General features: G+C 60.3%; 3 protein-coding genes across 3 annotated transcripts; 2 read left to right on the top strand and 1 right to left on the bottom strand.

Annotated features, from left to right (window-relative positions):
- Positions 1-1101: 1101 nt before the first annotated feature.
- Positions 1102-3924, top strand: B0T26DRAFT_656905 (actin interacting protein 3-domain-containing protein; the record flags this gene model as incomplete). The annotated part of the gene is made up of 1 exon (XM_060438742.1): positions 1102-3924. One exon carries the CDS (start codon positions 1102-1104, stop codon positions 3922-3924), a length of 2823 nt encoding a protein of 940 aa, XP_060291430.1.
- Positions 3925-6513: 2589 nt separating this feature from the next.
- Positions 6514-7478, top strand: B0T26DRAFT_726240 (uncharacterized protein). The gene is made up of 2 exons (XM_060442813.1): positions 6514-7106; positions 7185-7478. The coding sequence occupies exons 1-2, from the start codon at positions 6699-6701 to the stop codon at positions 7302-7304; spliced, it is 528 nt and encodes a 175-aa protein (XP_060291429.1). The 5' UTR covers positions 6514-6698; the 3' UTR covers positions 7305-7478.
- Positions 7479-7559: 81 nt separating this feature from the next.
- Positions 7560-15232, bottom strand: B0T26DRAFT_447653 (uncharacterized protein). Its single transcript, XM_060435086.1, has 2 exons — positions 10738-15232; positions 7560-10656 (listed from the first exon to the last, which is right to left on the bottom strand). Exons 1-2 carry the CDS (start codon positions 15070-15072, stop codon positions 7747-7749), a joined length of 7245 nt encoding a protein of 2414 aa, XP_060291428.1. The 5' UTR covers positions 15073-15232; the 3' UTR covers positions 7560-7746.
- Between the last annotated feature and the right edge of the window lie 962 nt (positions 15233-16194).

Genomic DNA, 16194 nt, shown 5'->3' with positions numbered 1-16194 from the left:
GTCGAGTTCAGGAACTCTTGCGACTTTCAATTAGGACACGCTAGGCCCGTGTCCAGCCCCTGTCCTTGCAGAACGGCCTGACAGTTACGGTTTAGCGCGGCCTGTGACTTTTTGGGACTCTCTGGTCGGGGCTGGCAGCAGCTGGCTGGGAAGCAACTCGAAGTGGAGACTTTGCGGCATGGACGAATGGTGACACTTCGTTCGCACCCGACCGGGTCACCCAACTCGAGGCGCTTCGACGCCAGAGAATTGCCATCTGCAATCTGCATCGTCAAGAGTCGGCGCTTCGTCACAAGCATCACATCACATCACCGCGAGCCCGGGTCCCGCACGCCACCCCGACGCCCCAGCATCGACACTTGACCTTGCACGGCGCCCGACCGAGGCCGCTAGGCCATTTCCCCCCAACAAGCCACAACGAAATCCCTCTATAGTGGTACCCGACCTTAGCTACGGTATCTACCTTTTCTAGCTGAGGTTTGCCGTATTCGAACAAGCCGGGCGCACCTTTCCTTCCACCTCTGGCTACCCGTATACAGCTATCGACCCATCGAGGCTCGAAAGCCCCCCGTCGCGGTTGTCGTCGCCCGACATGAATGCCCCGCCGGGCCCATCTCGATCCATACAACGACGCTCGCCGGGAGCCGAACCCGGCCCACCGCCCAACATTCCACCGCGGTCCATGTCGCCCGCCGTCGGCGTCGGCGTCGGCACCAACGTTCCAGGGCCTCGCTCGTCGGCGCCCTCGACAAGATCGGCCCAGCCAGTCGCGAGCGGAGGAGGCGCCGGCGGGAGCGCCAACACGCGGCGGACCAACGTGAGTCTGACTTTGCTGCCCTCCACTCAGAAAGCACCAGCTGCACTTGGTGGATATCTTCCGGTTTCCCACGTCGCCAATGCCTTGTTTCCGTTTCCGTGCCTGTTTCGCTGCCACCTTGATGCACGTCCCGATTAGGCGGGCTGCTTCATGCGTCGACTACCTGCCGCGCATCATCTGCCCACAGACGACTGCCACACCTCGCCCTCTTCTTGCTTTCCTTGCTGCCAAATCCTGCTCCCCGGGGCACCGCTTGCGATCCCCTCCCCCACTACATGCTGACCATGGTTTCGTCTAAAAAGTCTTCGGGCGGCTCTGCTGTCCCGCTCTCGCAGATCGAAAAGAGCGTAACGCACCTCCTCGTCGCCACTAAGCAGCTGCTCGAGACGCTCACGCAATGGTCGCGCGGCAACGCGACCGACACCCAGGTGTCCGACGTCTACGTCCGCCTGGGCTATGAGTTCAACATGGCATGCCGCGCCTTCGCCGCCATCAACGTCGACACGTCCGACTTGGGCAACGTGCCGGAGCTGCTGAGGAACATCCTAGAGTCTACACTGAGCCAGGAAGCCAGTGTCGAGAGCCTCGAGAAATACCTCCCCAAAATACGCGACATCATAATAAGTCTGTTGCATGGGCTGAAAAGGAAACAACAAAAACTCAGGCAAAAGCAGGCGAGAGACAAGGAGAATGGGGTCCCTGATCAAGTCCCAGCGAACGCTGCCGCCAGCAGCAGTGCTGCTGGCCCCAGCCGGACGACGAGCACCAGCACCATGGGGAGTGTTAATTCGGGACTCACAAATCTGTTAAACGAAGGCCTGGAAAACGGGTACCGGGCCGACGCGGTAAGGGATGACGCGCGGAACAGTACTGCAAATGCCTCGCCGACAAGGCGCTTTCAGGCTCAGCGGGAACAGTCGCGTGGCTCTGTCAACTCGGAGCAGTCCAGTATCTCCAGTACGACGATGCAAAACATACCCGTGCTCCCCCCATATCCAGGCGACGAGACCTTGATGCCGAACGGCCCGGTGAACGGCGACCTCGACAACTTTCCTCCACCGCCCCCGCCGCCAAAGTCGCAACAGAGCGCACTGGCGGCTCTCCAACGCGGCGGAGATCTGGAAAGACGGGCGTCCCGAAGATACTCGGCCTACCAGATATCCAAGCACCTGGGGGCGCAGGGTGCCCCTATACCTATGCTCCCGCCGCAGACAACGCCAATACCCAACCGCGGGCGAGGCGAAGTCAGAGAATCCATGCGCGCGATGCAGACAAGGGAAAATGTTCGCCACAAACGCAACGTCTCGAGCCAGTCCAAGACCGCTGGAGATTCCTCGCCCGTGCGAGTCCCCAGTCGAGTCTCAGAGGAGCCTGAAGAGGGTCCCGCCGAGCTTCCTGCCTCTGGCCAGACGCCCACGATAGAGTCGCCAGAAGAAAGCTACTTCAAGCCGACCGCGACTCTAAAGGGGCCCCCAACACTTGAACCTATACCGATGATTAATCTGGGCGACTTGGAAGAGACCACAAGGCCACCAAAGGCTGCCGCACCAAAGGCTGCAGCGCCTCCCGCACGTGCAGAAACACCCGATAAGCAGCTCCCGAGCTCGTTCATGCTGGAAAACTCGCCACCCCCGACGACCAAAGAGTTGACCCTCTTCTTACAGTATAAATCAAAAGTCAAGAAGTTTGTGCTTCCAGAAGGCTACGAGGAGCTGTCGATAGGCCGCTTGCAGCTCGCCTTTATCGAGAAGTTCTCGTGGAATACTCAGCAGAACGGGGCTGACCTGCCCGATATATACATCCAAGATCCTGTGTCGGGCGTGCGCCACGAGCTCGAAGACCTGTCAGACATCAAAGACCGTACCGTCCTGGTGCTCAATGTCGAGCCGCTGGACGAGGTGAAGAAGCACATCGACGAGGGGCTTGGCTCGCTCACCAAGATTGTGCAGCAGGTCAAGCAGAACATTGACGAGCACGGTGCTGCCATCCAGAGAGTATCCGAGCGCCAGCAGGAGACGGCCAAGGATGTGGCGCGACTAGCGGCGGCGCCTCCTTCGATCCTAACGCCGCCTGCCGACTCGCCGAGGTCAGCCGGGCCTGCCACGATGCGCAAGTTCAACCCTGGCCAGGTGTCGGAAATCCAGAACCTGCGGCGAGACCTGGCGGTGCTCCGCCAGACCTACTCCAACTTCCAGTCCGAGGTGGAGGGCTCCATGTCGGCGCTCCGAAACAAGGCCAACAATGTCAAGAAGGCGGCTGCCAAGGCGGCGGTGCCGGGCGTCGAGGGCGCCTCGGGTCAGGCCTACGTCATCAAGGGCCGCAAGCAGCTGAACGTGGACAGCGACCGGTTGGTCAACAAGGTGGACGACCTACAGGACCTGGTCGAAGACCTCCGCAAGGACGTGGTGCACCGGGGCGTGCGGCCCCTTCCTAGGCAGCTCGAGGACGTCACCAAGGACATTACGCTGCTCAGCAAGGAGCTCAAGACGATGGAGGACTACATGAAGCAGGAGAAGCCGCTGTGGACCAAGATCTGGGAGAAGGAGCTCGAGGACGTGTGCCAGGGCCGCGACGAGCTTCGCGTGATGGAGGACCTCATGGTGGACCTGCGCGACGACCTCGAAAAGGCGTCCGAGACGTTCGCCCTCGTCGAGCAGGCCACCAAGGAGCAGATGAAGGACGCTGGTGCCGACGGCTCGGCGCCCACCGTCAGCCTCCGCCAGTTCAGCAAGGGCCTCAACAGCCTCGTCAGCAAGTCGGCCAGCCTCGCGGACCCCGGCGCCGCAAAGGAGGGCGTCCTCGGCGAGGTCCGCGCCCTCCAGCCAAACCACGAAGACCGGCTCGAGGCCATCGAGCGCGCCGAGAAGCTCCGCCACAAGGAGCTCGAGAGCCGCCGCGACAACCCCCTCACCATGGAGCTCACAAACTTTGTCGGCGAGGGCAAGCTCAAAAAGTCGGGCGGCTTCGAGGAGGTCGAGCGCGCCCGCAAGGCAAAGGACGACCGCATCCGTAGGGAGGTCTGGGAGAGGCAGAACGGCATCGTCTCGGCCGACCCGCCCTCGGGAGAAGCAGGGGCCGATGACGGGGACGGGCTGCCCGTAGTGTGATTGAAGGGGGGTGAATGATGTGGGGCGGCATTGTGGTGCGTAATGGACCTTGTTAAGCCTTTTAAATTTTTTTTTTGTTTTGTTCTTTCTTTGTTAGGCTAGGATAGGTAGGCGGCGCGTTGTGCGTGCGTGTGTCTCTGTATGATTGAAACAGATGCAAAAAAACATTGTGTCTGTGTTGCAGTATAGGGGTGGCGATGGTCTGTTTTTGTTGTTGTTCTTGTTGTTGTATGGTCCGTCTATCGTGTGCAAAGCAGGCCCGACTGGCTGGGCGTGTCTGTTCTGTCTGTTCTGTATAACTGCGAGAGGGATACGGATATGGATATGGATGCAGATGGATAGCAGGTCAAGGGTGTTTTGTTCTCGAACCAAGCAAGCAAACAACGATGGGGTGAACGGATGGGAGGAGGAGCAAGGAAATCAAATGAGTAGGGCAGGGTAGGGTAGGGTATCTTATCTGGTTCAAAGATGGGATATTATATTAAAGATCTAGTACTAACAAGATGAAGATGAAGGTGATGGTGATGGTGATGGTGATGATGAACATAAATGACAGGAGAGGCGAATCAATATAGCTGCACGCTACCACCAAAACAAACCCCCTTTTTCTTACTTTGGCTTTTGACATGTCATTTTTGCTGCCACTCCTCCCCCTGTTCCTTTTCTTGTTCTCTTTTACTCCCCAGTCCCTTTTTTATTGGCCCTCCATGCCACGTTAAGCCGCGTTTACGTTTTCGAGTTTTTTTACTTTTACTTTTATCTTTTTTTGTACTACATTACGGATGATAGTTAATAATTGGTCGCGTGGGAAATGGCCCTGTTTTCGCTGTCACAACACATTTAGGGGTGGACGGAGCGAAATGGGGGGGTTTTTCTTTCTTGTTTGCTTATCTTATCCGTACTCCGAACTTATCCCTGCATCCATTGCTTCAGTCAGCCCATATCCTCCCAATGCTTGGCGGAAGATTGGGGACATGAATGGCATCTATTTGATCGTGAACTGTACATCCCGAGGGTAGTTAAAGCACTAGAGCTACCTTGGGAGGTGGTAATTAGTAGTTTCCAGTGTGTGCATTATACGAGAAATAAATGGTACGAGACGAACGAATGTATTGTCGCCCCTCTTTCGTTAAGTAGATGGCGTGACAAGTCTCGCCCTCTGTCCATCTTTGCTTTCACATCTCGAGTCTACTCCCACAGTCTTTAGACAGACGGATGGACGGGTGGGGACGGGACGGGACGGCTATCATCTGCCGCTACCCCCAATCTCCAAGTGTCGAAAACTGCGAGCGGCCCCGTCGTCGTTCGTGCAACTCTCTCTCTCTCATTACATCACATCGCGCAACCCCGCATCCCTCACCTCCCTTGCCGAGCAGCTTCCCCCCCTCCACTCACCCGACTTTCCCACTGAGGATGGATCGACAGAAACGGATTGGGAGAGCTGATGATTTGCTTTTGGGAGTCTTGATTCGGTTATGTATGTAATGCAGGCTGCTTTGAAGGGAACCTTGGCAAAAAAAGTGACGAAAGAGGTTTCTTTTTTTGTTAAATGTCATGGAAAGGACTGGAGCATCCCACCTCGCGGGACAGCTGAGGGGAGCCCGCCCGGCCGGGGGGTAGATTAATGAACGAAGCCGCCTGGTTGTCCTACCCTGCTCTCTTTTGTTGGGAGGAATGTTATGTATTAGGGAGGAAACAGACAGTGGTCTAGTATATATAAGTGGGCTCAGCCGATTTGGTGCGCCCCCCAGCCTAACCGTGTGCCCACTTTCTGTTCTCCCCTTTGCTTGCGAAACTACTTACGTATGTATGTCAACGTCTTTGTCTTTGCCCCGCTGGCACACCCCTCTCAGATAAATCATGATATGAGATTGACCAGAACGCAGCTGATTATTACCTACGTAGACCACACCATAGCTGCCTAGACAAGAGTGAGAGAGCCGACATACGAACCCACAAACAGCAAGATGGCATCCAGCAGCCTCAAGCCGGCGTTTGATGCCGAGCTCGCCAAGGCCGTCGACGACGGCATCATAGGGGGAGCAGTACTACTTGCAGGCGACACGACCGGTGCGTGTATTTCCTCATCCTCACCCACTTACACCCACGTACACCCACTTACACCTACTTACCTACCTACAGGCAACTTCAACTACGCTCGAGCGATCGGCAAGGCGACACTAGACCCCTCCGCCGCGGCCAACACCGACATGCAGCTCGACAGCATCTTCGCGCTGGCGTCCATGACGAAACTCCTCACCTCAGTCGCCGTGCTGCAGCTGGTCGAGCGCGGCGTGCTCAGCCTGGACACGGACGTGGCGCCGTATCTGCCGGGGCTCGCCGCGCAGCCCATCCTGACGGGGTTTTCTGAGGGCGACGCGCCGCAGTACACGGCGCGCACGAAACCGATCCTGGTGCGGCACCTGCTGACGCACAGCTCGGGGTGCGGGTACGGGTTCGCGGACCCGAAGCTCGGCAAGTGGCTGGAGCAGCAGGGGCTCGGGGGGCCCGGGGCGGCGTCGTCGCCCGTGCACGGGTCCGTCGCGGAACGCTACGCGTGGCCGCTGCTGTTCGAGCCCGGCACGGCCTGGGGGTACGGGTGCTCGTCGGACTGGGCGGGGGCGCTGGTGGAGGCGGCAGGCGGGGCGACGCTGGACGCGCACCTGCAGGCGTACGTGCTGGGGCCGCTGGGGATCACCTCTGACAGCAGCAGCGGTGTCATCACCTTCTTCCCGGAGCGGCGCGGGGAGGGAGTGCTGGCGCGCGTGGCGGACATGACGGTGCGGGACGTTGCGACGGGGCGCGTGGGCCACGGGGGGGCCGTGTTCCCGCGGCCGACGGCGCTGCCGGCGGACCGGTCGGCGTACGGCGGCGAGGGCGGGTACGCGGACCTGAGCGCATATGCCAAGGTGCTGCGGTCGCTGCTGGTTGATGACGGCAAGCTGCTGGCGCCAGCGACGGCCGAGCTGCTGTTCAAGCCGCTGCTGGACCCGGCGGCGCGCGCGTGGCTCAACGAGAAGACGCTCGTGCACCCCGAGTGGATCGTCGGCACCGTGCCGCACGGTGTCGAGTATGACTGTGGCGCCGGCGGGCTGCTTCTCGACGACGATGGCCTTGCAGAAAACCACCAGCACCGGAAAAGGGGCTTCTTGAAGTGGGGCGGGGCGTGGAACTTGTTTTGGGTGGGTTGTCTTTCCCTCCCATCTTTGTCTCTGGCTTGCCCCTTTCCCTCTTTTGAAACTAACTGACACGCTCAACAGTTCATCGACAGAGCCGCCGGCGCGTTCGGCGTCTTTGGGTCGCAGGTCTTGCCGCCGGCCGATCCTGTGGTGCGGCCACTGATCCAAGCGTTCGAGGAGGCCCTGTACTCGAGGCTCTGAGCCCGCTGTTAGACCAGAACTCACTGTGGGAGTTGTTGAGGAGCCATCTTCCTCCTGCCGTTCAGTCATCACAAGCTCGTTCGTAATGTCATTAGTCAAAGCGTAGAATTTCCGTCGTATCTATAATGCGATTTCGCCGAAAAATACTTGAGAGACATCGATTCCGAATAAAAGACCCAAACATTGGATGATGTGTACATGTACATTCGCACGATAGCCGATTCTCTACCCCTTCTCTTCCCCATAAACCCCCTACATTCAAAGAGCCCCTATCACTCCCCAAAATAAATACGACATGGTTATATATACCTGGCCCTAAAACCTAGAAAGACAAAGCCCGATCACATCATTTTCATGTGTGTACCCTATTTTTTTTACGAGGTTTCTGTCGCTCCACGTTTCTTTTTCTTCTTCTTCTATCTTTGCCTAGACAGTAGAAAAATCAGTACCGCCTCTCAGGCGGCCTCTCATACGTGTCGTGAGGCCTCAGCTGTCTCGTGAGAATGCTCTGGTGTTGGGCGGCCGACACCGCCCCGTCCCTCGGGTCCCTGGCCATCTCGCGTGGGTCTCTCCCCAACTCGCGGCCGTCGCGAAACTGCTGCGGGTCGCTCCTCACCAGCTCACGCAGTTGCGCCTCGCGGAGTTGCTGCGGATCCCTCGCCATCTGGGCCTCGCGTATGTGTGCCTCGCGCTGAGACTGCATATGAGCCTCGCGGAGCTGGGCATCGTGCAGAGACTCGCGGTCGCGCCGCTGCATGTCCCGCATCGGCTCCTGACCCGCGTAGGGCGGCCCAGGGGGGCCGCGGTGATCGAAACCTACTGGCGTATAGCTCCGAGCCGGCCCAAGCTCCCTGCCTTGTCCGGGACCGGGCGTGTTTGAATATCGTACATATGGCTGGCCAGGGGGTGGAGCTGGCTCGCCCCTCCGTAAATCGGCGGCTTGCGTATATCGGCCTCCGTCTAAAGACGTGTTATGCTGATGCTGATGCTGCATGATACCCGCCGTGGGGCTCTGCAAGTCGTGGCCTGGATAGACGGGACCACGCGAATCCCGCAGGTTGAGCGGGTGCGGCTGCTGAGGAGGCCCGGACGACGCCCATGAATGCTGCTGTGGTGTCATCGAGTTGCTGACCTGGGGTTTCGCCTGCACCCCATGCTGGGCACCCCAGGCAGACTGCGTAGGAACAGGCTGGTTCGACTTGGGAGGTCCTTGATGAGGCGGCCAGGGCCCCTGCTGTTGGAGTTGCTGGTGCTGTTGGAGCTGCTGTTGGTGTTGTTGATGCTGGGCTTGCTGCTGAGCCTGTTGCTGAGCCTGCTGCTGCTGCTGCTGCTGCTGCATGGCGGCTGATGTAGGTTGCTGAGGCTGAGGCCAAGCCTCACGGCCGGATCCTGGGCCATCACGCCGAGGTCCGACCCCATGAGATGGGTGTGAAGCATACTGAGGGGTTGGGGAAACCGCGTGCGGCTGTGGGGCTTGATAAGGCTGATAAGGTTGCTGAGATTGATATTGCATCTGGGCTTGAGCCTGGGCCTGAGCCTGAGCTTGGGCTTGGGCCTGAGCTTGAGCCTGGACCTGAGCCTGCTGCCCGTGTGGTCCAGGAGGGGGGTAATGATTGGTTTGGTGTGACTGGGGTGAATTTGACGCGCTCGTCTGGTGCTGAGCTTGGAAGGGGTGGCGGGGCGGGTAATACTCGCGATCCGCTGCAGCCCCTGGGCCAGGCGCCCCCATGTGCTGCGGTTGGGGAGACTGCGTGTGGTACGGCTTCAAAGGTGGGATAGCCGACTGTGAAGGCTGCTGAGCGGGGCGATTGAAGGGATATCTTGCCGTCTCGACATCCTGCCGCGGCGCAGCAGAAGTAGGCGGAGGGGGACGCCCCGACAATGCCTGAGGAGGCGGCGTCGAGCTCGACTTTATCCCCAACGAGATGTCGCTAACTCGCGACACAGGTGGTGCTGGAGGGTCGTCGTTCAGTAAAGCGAAGAGACTGCTAGTCTTACGTTGAGCAGGACTAGGTGCCGGAGGCGCGACAGGAGGCGGCGGAGCAGGCGGGGCGATGACGGGCGCTCCGTACTGCTCCTGCATTGACGCCGGCAAGCCTCGCTGAATGCCGGAAAGCGGTCTCTCGGCCGCCGGGCCACCCTGCGGAGGGGGTTGCGGCGCAGCCACATGGTCGGCATGCGAGTGCCGCATGGGCTGTGCCTGGATGGGCTGCGTGTATGGCGGCGGCGCTAGCGCCACGGCACGGGGCGGTTCGGGTTGTCTCGACAGGGGCACCGGCTCCGTCCTCGGCTGTACAGCACGCTGGGGTTGCGCGAACGGGAAGGGCTCTGGGTGGTGGAGCGGCTGCTCCGGCTCCTGCTTCATGCGAACCGGTGGCCGCTCAACAGGCTTGGGCGGCTCTCGCGAGATTCCCACTCTGACTGAACGATCCCGCGCTTCTCGGGCCTCCTTTTGCTGCGGTGGTTGCCCTAGTGGCGCCATTTGCTGGCTGAAATCGATGGCCCACATTGCCGTCGGGCGTGGCGCAGATTCGTTGACAGGGGTGACAGGAACCGAGGTGGGCGCGGGCTTCTGCGAGATTCGAACCGGCTGTGGTGGGGCTTGTTGTACTAGAGGCTGTGGCGGCGGGACCAGATCGCTCTCTCTCTCGGGGTAGGGGAAGGGAGGACCGGGTGGCCTAAGCGGGTGGTTGCTGGGCGACATGGCCTGCGAGACCGGCGGTCCACTTGCTGTGGGAGTAGCTGCCGCCGGTGGGGGAGGTGGCGGCGGCGGTGAAAGGACCGGCACCGTAACCGCAGGTGCTGCCTGTGCCTGTACCTGTGCCTGTGCCTGTGCCTGTGCCTGTGCCTGTGCCTGTGCCTGTGCCTGTGCTTGAGCCTGTGCCTGTGCTTGAGCCTGTGCTTGAGCCTGTGCTTGAGCCTGTGCCTGTGCCTGTGCTTGAGCCTGTGCCTGTGCCTGTGCCTGTGCCTGTGCCTGTGCCTGTGCCTGTGCCTGTACCTGTGCCTGAGCCTGTGCTTGAGCCTGTGCCTGCGTCTGTGACTGCACCTGTGCCTGTGCTGGTGCGAGGGGATGCGCAACAGGAGAAGCCTGGGCAATCGGGACTTGGAAACGCGTGAAGGGCTGGCTTGACGGCGACGGCTCGACCTTGGTGGGAGTCGTCTCGTCGGACTCGGCAGCAGCCAGTGGCCGGTGCCCTGTCGACGGCAAGTCATATCTCTTCCTCGGTCCGGTTGACGGAGTCGGCGGAGCAGGCCGCTTTTCTCCTCGCTGCCGCTTAGCGTCGGCTTCGTTCGCGATCGCGTCCCATTCCGGCTTGCCACCCTCTTTTTGGCGGACGAAATAGTTCTTAACCTGCGGGGACGGACTGGTTAACCTAGGGTACTCGGTCGAGGGATAGGAGAGCTGCTGCGCAGAGGGACACGGGCTGCTTACCATTACGGCCGTCTTTGTCTGCATGTGGGCGGCAATCGAGCTCCAGTCAGTGCCAAAGGACCGCAGCAGGTTGGGAAAGTCGGTAGACTCGGAGACACTCCAGTAGCTGGATGCCTGCTGCTGGCTGCGCATGCGGTCCGACCCAGAGGAAGGATTGATGTCAAAAGTGGGCATGGACGCCAGGGGCGGGGGAGGTTCGGGTCGCAGCTGAGGCGGCGCCATGACCTCGGAGATGACAGACGGCATTACCGCCGGTGCTGTTCGCTCAGGGCTGGCCAGAGTCGGCGGCTGCTGCTGCTGCTGCTGTTGCTGGACGGGCACCAGCGGCGGCTGCATGCCACCGGGCGACACCTCGAACGGCTGCGGGTGGCGAGCAGCAATGTCTGCAGGCGTCTGCGGGGATGCCCAGTCGGGACCCTGGACCCTCGAGTTGGAGCGCGACCGGTTAGCCTTGGCTGCCGCTGCTGCCGCTGCCGCCGCCGCTGCGGTGGCGGCGGGTGGAGTGGGCGCCAGAGGCTGCACAGGCTTGAGTGCTTTTGCCTCCTTATCCGCTTTAGGCTGACGGGCTCTGCGGCCCTTCTTGCCCTCAGTCTTCTCGGCACCACTGTCGTTCTTTTGCTCTGCAGCCGTTCCAGCCCTCCTGCGGCCAGGCGTCGCGGCGGCAGTTGTGCCGTCCGAGTCGGCATTTGGCGTCGCCTCGTAGCCAAACGTCGGAGCAGCGGCGCGGCGCGGGCGGCGCGGCTGCGGGTTGTCGCCGTTCTCCTGCGCAGGCTCCTCCGTCTCGTTTTCCGGATTGCCCAGCTCCGACACCAGCGCGCTGGAGCGCTGCTTGGCGCCACGGCCCTTCTTCCGCCTCCTAGGCTGCTTCTTAAGCTTTTCCTTGAGATTCAGCTCCCGCTTCTTGGCGTAGTAATACTGAATGCAGGCCCCAAAGTCGCGCGACTGAATGTCCTTGGCGATCTTGCCCCACTGTTTCGGGCTCTCGAGATAGGCCTTCTCAAACTTTTCGGCCTCCTCTTCGGTGAAGTTGACATGCCACGGCACCACCTGCCATGTGGCAACGAGCTTCTCGAGCGGGAGCAGTCCGGCCGTGTCGAAAAAGAGCCCGCAGTCCTTGTCCTCGGGCGTCCAGAACATGCCGGGGATGACAGCTTCCTTATCGCTGCGCTGTTTCTCCTTCAGGGCCCTGGCTTCTCTTTCCTGCTTCTCCTGGTGCTCTCGCATCGATTGCTGAATCGCATACTCGACGTCCAGCTCGGTGGCAAACCGCCCTGCCCGCCGGCCCCCTTCAGGCTTGTTATCGGGTGCTGTCACGGCCTTGCCAGTTGTCCCCAGGGGCACCGAAGTGCTAGAGAAGTAGTCGCGGCTTTTTGCAGCAGCCGGATCGTCCGACCTGGTGAACTCGAGGTACTCCTCATACCTTGTACGGTATTCCCGCCGCATTTCGTCTTGCTCGCTTGTCGCCGCTGTCGTCTTGTCTCGGATTTGGTCGAAGATGAAGACATCGAAGTCTGGCATTTGCTCTGACAGCTTGCGGAGTCGTTTGCTCTTGTACCATGGCCTCGAGGTGAAGGTTGGAAGCTCCTCGGTCGGTGGAGTCATCGAGTATTCGCGCACAGCCTCGATGCTGCCATAGATGCTGCCGTCGTCCTCGGTTCTATCCTCACTGTCTTCGTCCATCGCAGATGCACTGCTCCTTGCCGAGACCAACTGGCCAGACGGCAATGGGAAGATTGGGATACCGTCCCCCTCGGCTGGAATCCCGTTTATCGGGATATTTTCACGCAGCGGGCCAAGTGCGTCCTGGGCTTCCGAGACGTCGTGCATGTCAACGTCTTCGGTGGGACCTTTTGACTCTTCGACGGTGGGAAGCGGCGGAAGGCCCGAGCCCTCCGTATCCATCTCTTCGACCTTTGGCTGTAGGTCTGCAAGTTGAGCCATGTTGTCGTCGCCATTTTCAACCGTGGGTATTGCCGAGGGCTCCCGGGGAGCAGGGGGCATGGGGTGATCTTCAGGCTCGGGCTCGGGGGATTTATTGTTCATATTCTGAGTTGTAGGCTTGGGGCGAGGGAAGGCAAAGCCGTCGGGGATGTCTCCGATCATATCCATTAGCTTGTCGCCACCTGACAGCACCTTCAGCATAGCGTCGTGAACCACGCTGGCATATCGTGCAACAATTCGAATGGGAACAGCGTCCTCGGCGGCCTCTAGTTTGTGAAGCTCAGCCTCGACTTTTGATGTCTCTTGCTCAAAGTAGTTGTCTAGCTCGTCACCATCCGAGTCCGACTCATCCTCAACGGATATAGCCGGCTGTCTGATGGGCAGTTGAACTCGGGAGGATGGAACAGAGAGGGTGGTGCGTTTCTTGCCGGTAGTCGCAGTCCCAGGCCGTCCAACCTTTTCCGGCGATTCGCCGTTGACGCTGGCGGGTTTTGCAGCCACGGGGCTAACCAATGGGGTACGAGACGGGTCAGGATCGGACTCCTTACGGGCTACGTCGGCCGTGTCCATGCCACACAGCTGCACATCGACAAATCTACCCCGTATATCCCGGTCGATTGACGCTCGCGCCGACTGGGTGCCCCTCTCGGATTTGACTGCAATGTCGTTCGGTCCCCTGTCATGCAGGCCTCGAAACTGCCCGTCACTATTAGACGTATGAGGCTCTGATTGCGCGTCCGAGCTCCGAGGACGCCTCTCGAAGTCGCCATGGTAGTCCGAGTGGGCGGATTCGGGTCGGTAGTTGCCGAACGGCGGCCTGGACTGTTGCGATACAAAGCTTTGAGATCTCGCTGTCTTGGGTGAGTCTGGGCCTTTCTTATTGGCCAAGGCCGGGTTAATCCATTGTTTACTAGAGCGTTGCTGCTTTACTACCTGTGCCCGAGGTCCTACAGGTATCGAGGGGCTTCCATCCAGGGCGGGCTTCGAAGGGCCGGTCGGCGGCGGTCTTTCGGTCGTGGCCGAGTGGCCTGCCGAATCAGGTCGTTCCTCGGTGAATGCTCTGGGGCCTGTAGGCGGGACCTTGCCGGTAAGAGACTGGATCCCCAAGCCCGTTTCCGAAGTCGAGGGCTGACGCGGAACTGTGCCGAACGCAGGGGCGGAGGGGGCAAGGGGCGGTGGCGAGACATCCTTGACATCCTTGGGCTGGGAGGGGGGCGGCTCGTGGGATACGCGCTCAGCTTTTGGGCGACCAAGCTCGCCGCGCTCTCTGTCTCCACGTGCATCGCGATCATCGCGAATATCTCGGGCGGGATCCAAGTACCTCGACGAGTCTCTGCGGTCCTCTTGGTCACGTCCCCACCGGCCCTCCTGGGACCGGCTTCGCGGGCCATAGCGGTCCTTTTGCTGCTCGTCGTATTGTCCGCCTCTGCCGCGGCCACCGCGCTCCGGCGGCCACTCTCCGCGCCCCCGGGATCCTCGCCCGCCACGAGGAAAGCCGCTGCCGCGGAAGGACGAGGATCCGAATGGTGGGTCAGAAGACGAGGAGCCTGCCGACAGCGGTCCGTCTCTTGAGCCACGTCTTGCCCTTTCCGCATCCACGCCGAGAGGGGCATCCCTCGCGTCTCTGAAATCGCGTCCAATAGGCGACCGACCCCTTCCTTGCGGGGAAGGTCTTCGGCCGCGGGGAGGGAAAGCGTCGCGGTCTCTCTCGCGCCAGTCTCTGTCACGCTCGAGACGTTGCTCGCGCTCGCGCTCGCGGCTTCGCTCGTCTCGGAAATGGGGGCGGTCCCGGTAGTCTTGCTCGCGGCCCCGGTCACGATCTCTACTATCGTCGCGCCACCCTCGGCCACGGCCGCTTCCCCGGCCCCTGCCCCGAAAGTCGCCGGCGAAGCCTCCGCCACGTGGCCCGCTTGGGGGATCAAGAAGCAAAGCCTTGGGACCCCGGGGCGGCTCGCGGCCGTTGAGCGGACTATGGAAGGCGTCCCGGTTTGACTGAAAGTTAGCGGCGTTAGCACGCGACTCGGCCGACTGGCGCCTGCGGTCGCCGTCGCCGTATTGCGAACCCCGATCCGCGCCGCCGCCCCTGTCGCTGTATTGTGGAGGAGAACGGTCCCGAGGCGACCGGGAGCGCCGTTCGCCGCCGCCGTCGTATCGGCTGCCAGTGTACCGTGACCTGTAAGCATCGCCATGGTAAGCCAGAGAAGGGTAGTCACGGCGATTGCGGGGGCTGCGGGTACGAGAACGAGGACGTGTATCACGGCGCTTATGGCGTCCGCGAAGGTATTCTTCTGGATGGCCGCGATAGGATGGATACATGGGCTCCGACACGTCGTCCACACGCGACAAAACATCTACAATTCTCCTATAGGGACTGGGAGTATCCGCAAAATACATTTGTACTGAGAGGGAAGAAAGTCAAAACATACATCGCAATGAGGGCTCCGGCCCTCTAGTTGTCTCGGGAGAGCCAATCTAGCATGCGCATAATCGAGGTTTACCTCTCCGCAAAGATGAGCGACGTGGGCGGTGTTGATTGAATTTAGTTGTTGCCACCGTTTGAGGACAGCAACTTGCTTTTGGTAACGCTTGGTCGCGGTGGAGGTGGCACGCCGTCCGGGGTGGAGGTTTGGCGCCAAGGTTTAGAGGCTGACGGGAGTGAGTCGTCGACGCAAGCAAGCAAGCTTTGGCGTTGGCCCCGCGGCTGCAGCTCGAAGGCTATCGAGTGAAATCCGTATTGCAGAGTATCGCTGTCGTCGGGGCGCAGCGTCGTGCTGTTCCGGGCGTGCTGGGCGTCGGCAAACAAAGGGTAATTGGATGGAGTGTGCGGTGTGTTTTGGAGGAGAAAGGGCTGGTGATGGCCGAAGATTGGATCGAGGTGGAGATCTCGAATTGACTGGTGTCGCCTGGCCGCCGGACCCATTCCACGCCCCCTGTGCTGTGTGTGCTGGGCACGGGCACCAGAGGCCAAGGCCAAGCAGTCGAAATGAAGGATTGTTCTCGTTTGTCCCGAAGCGTGCGTCCACATGCGCTACGGTACTTCCATGGTACGTGCCTTGTTTGGCACCTAAGTGCCTGCTCGGAGTGGGCCCGGTGTCTCGAACAAGCCACCCACTTAAAACCCACCACGGGTTGGAAAGGCGGCGTTGCGCTAGTCCCTTCCCGATCAGGTGTGCTCAATGCAAGACTGGGCCCTGTCCTTGGAGCTTGTGGCCTACGGCTCGTGATTGGGCAGTCGGTTAAAGACGCAAAATTTAAATGTTAGTGCATCCAGGCTGCACCTTCTTCTCATCCCGCCCCGATTTTTGGCCAGCGTTCCAGAATCGCGGCCGCATCAGGCGGTTCAGGGTGTATTTGCGGCGGCGCCTGTTGGGTATCTGCACCGATTGAAGACGGTTACAGGCCAAGCACTGTCCGAAGCCGAGTAAATAAAATCGATGCGCCTTGTATCCAAACACCGTAAACGCCCCAATTATCAGACGGTGAAAATTTCATCTCCTCGTTTTTCATGGGATGGAA

This window comes from Lasiosphaeria miniovina (assembly GCF_030549165.1).
Source record: "Lasiosphaeria miniovina strain SMH2392-1A chromosome Unknown B0T26scaffold_7, whole genome shotgun sequence".
Taxonomy (NCBI): domain Eukaryota; kingdom Fungi; phylum Ascomycota; class Sordariomycetes; order Sordariales; family Lasiosphaeriaceae; genus Lasiosphaeria; species Lasiosphaeria miniovina.
Note: the sequence above shows the minus strand (reverse complement) of the source record. Positions and strands in the feature narration are given on the sequence as shown.

Excerpts from the sequence above, each read along its gene's own strand:
- B0T26DRAFT_447653 (XM_060435086.1), bottom strand. The coding sequence starts at position 15,072 with ATGTATTTTGCGGATACTCCCAGTCCCTATAGGAGAATTGTAGATGTT. Across the intron at positions 10,657-10,737 it reads AGACAAAGACGGCCGTAATG|GTTAAGAACTATTTCGTCCG; the intron begins GTAAGCAGCCCG and ends CCGTCCCCGCAG.
- B0T26DRAFT_726240 (XM_060442813.1), top strand. The coding sequence starts at position 6,699 with ATGACGGTGCGGGACGTTGCGACGGGGCGCGTGGGCCACGGGGGGGCC. Across the intron at positions 7,107-7,184 it reads GGGCGTGGAACTTGTTTTGG|TTCATCGACAGAGCCGCCGG; the intron begins GTGGGTTGTCTT and ends CACGCTCAACAG.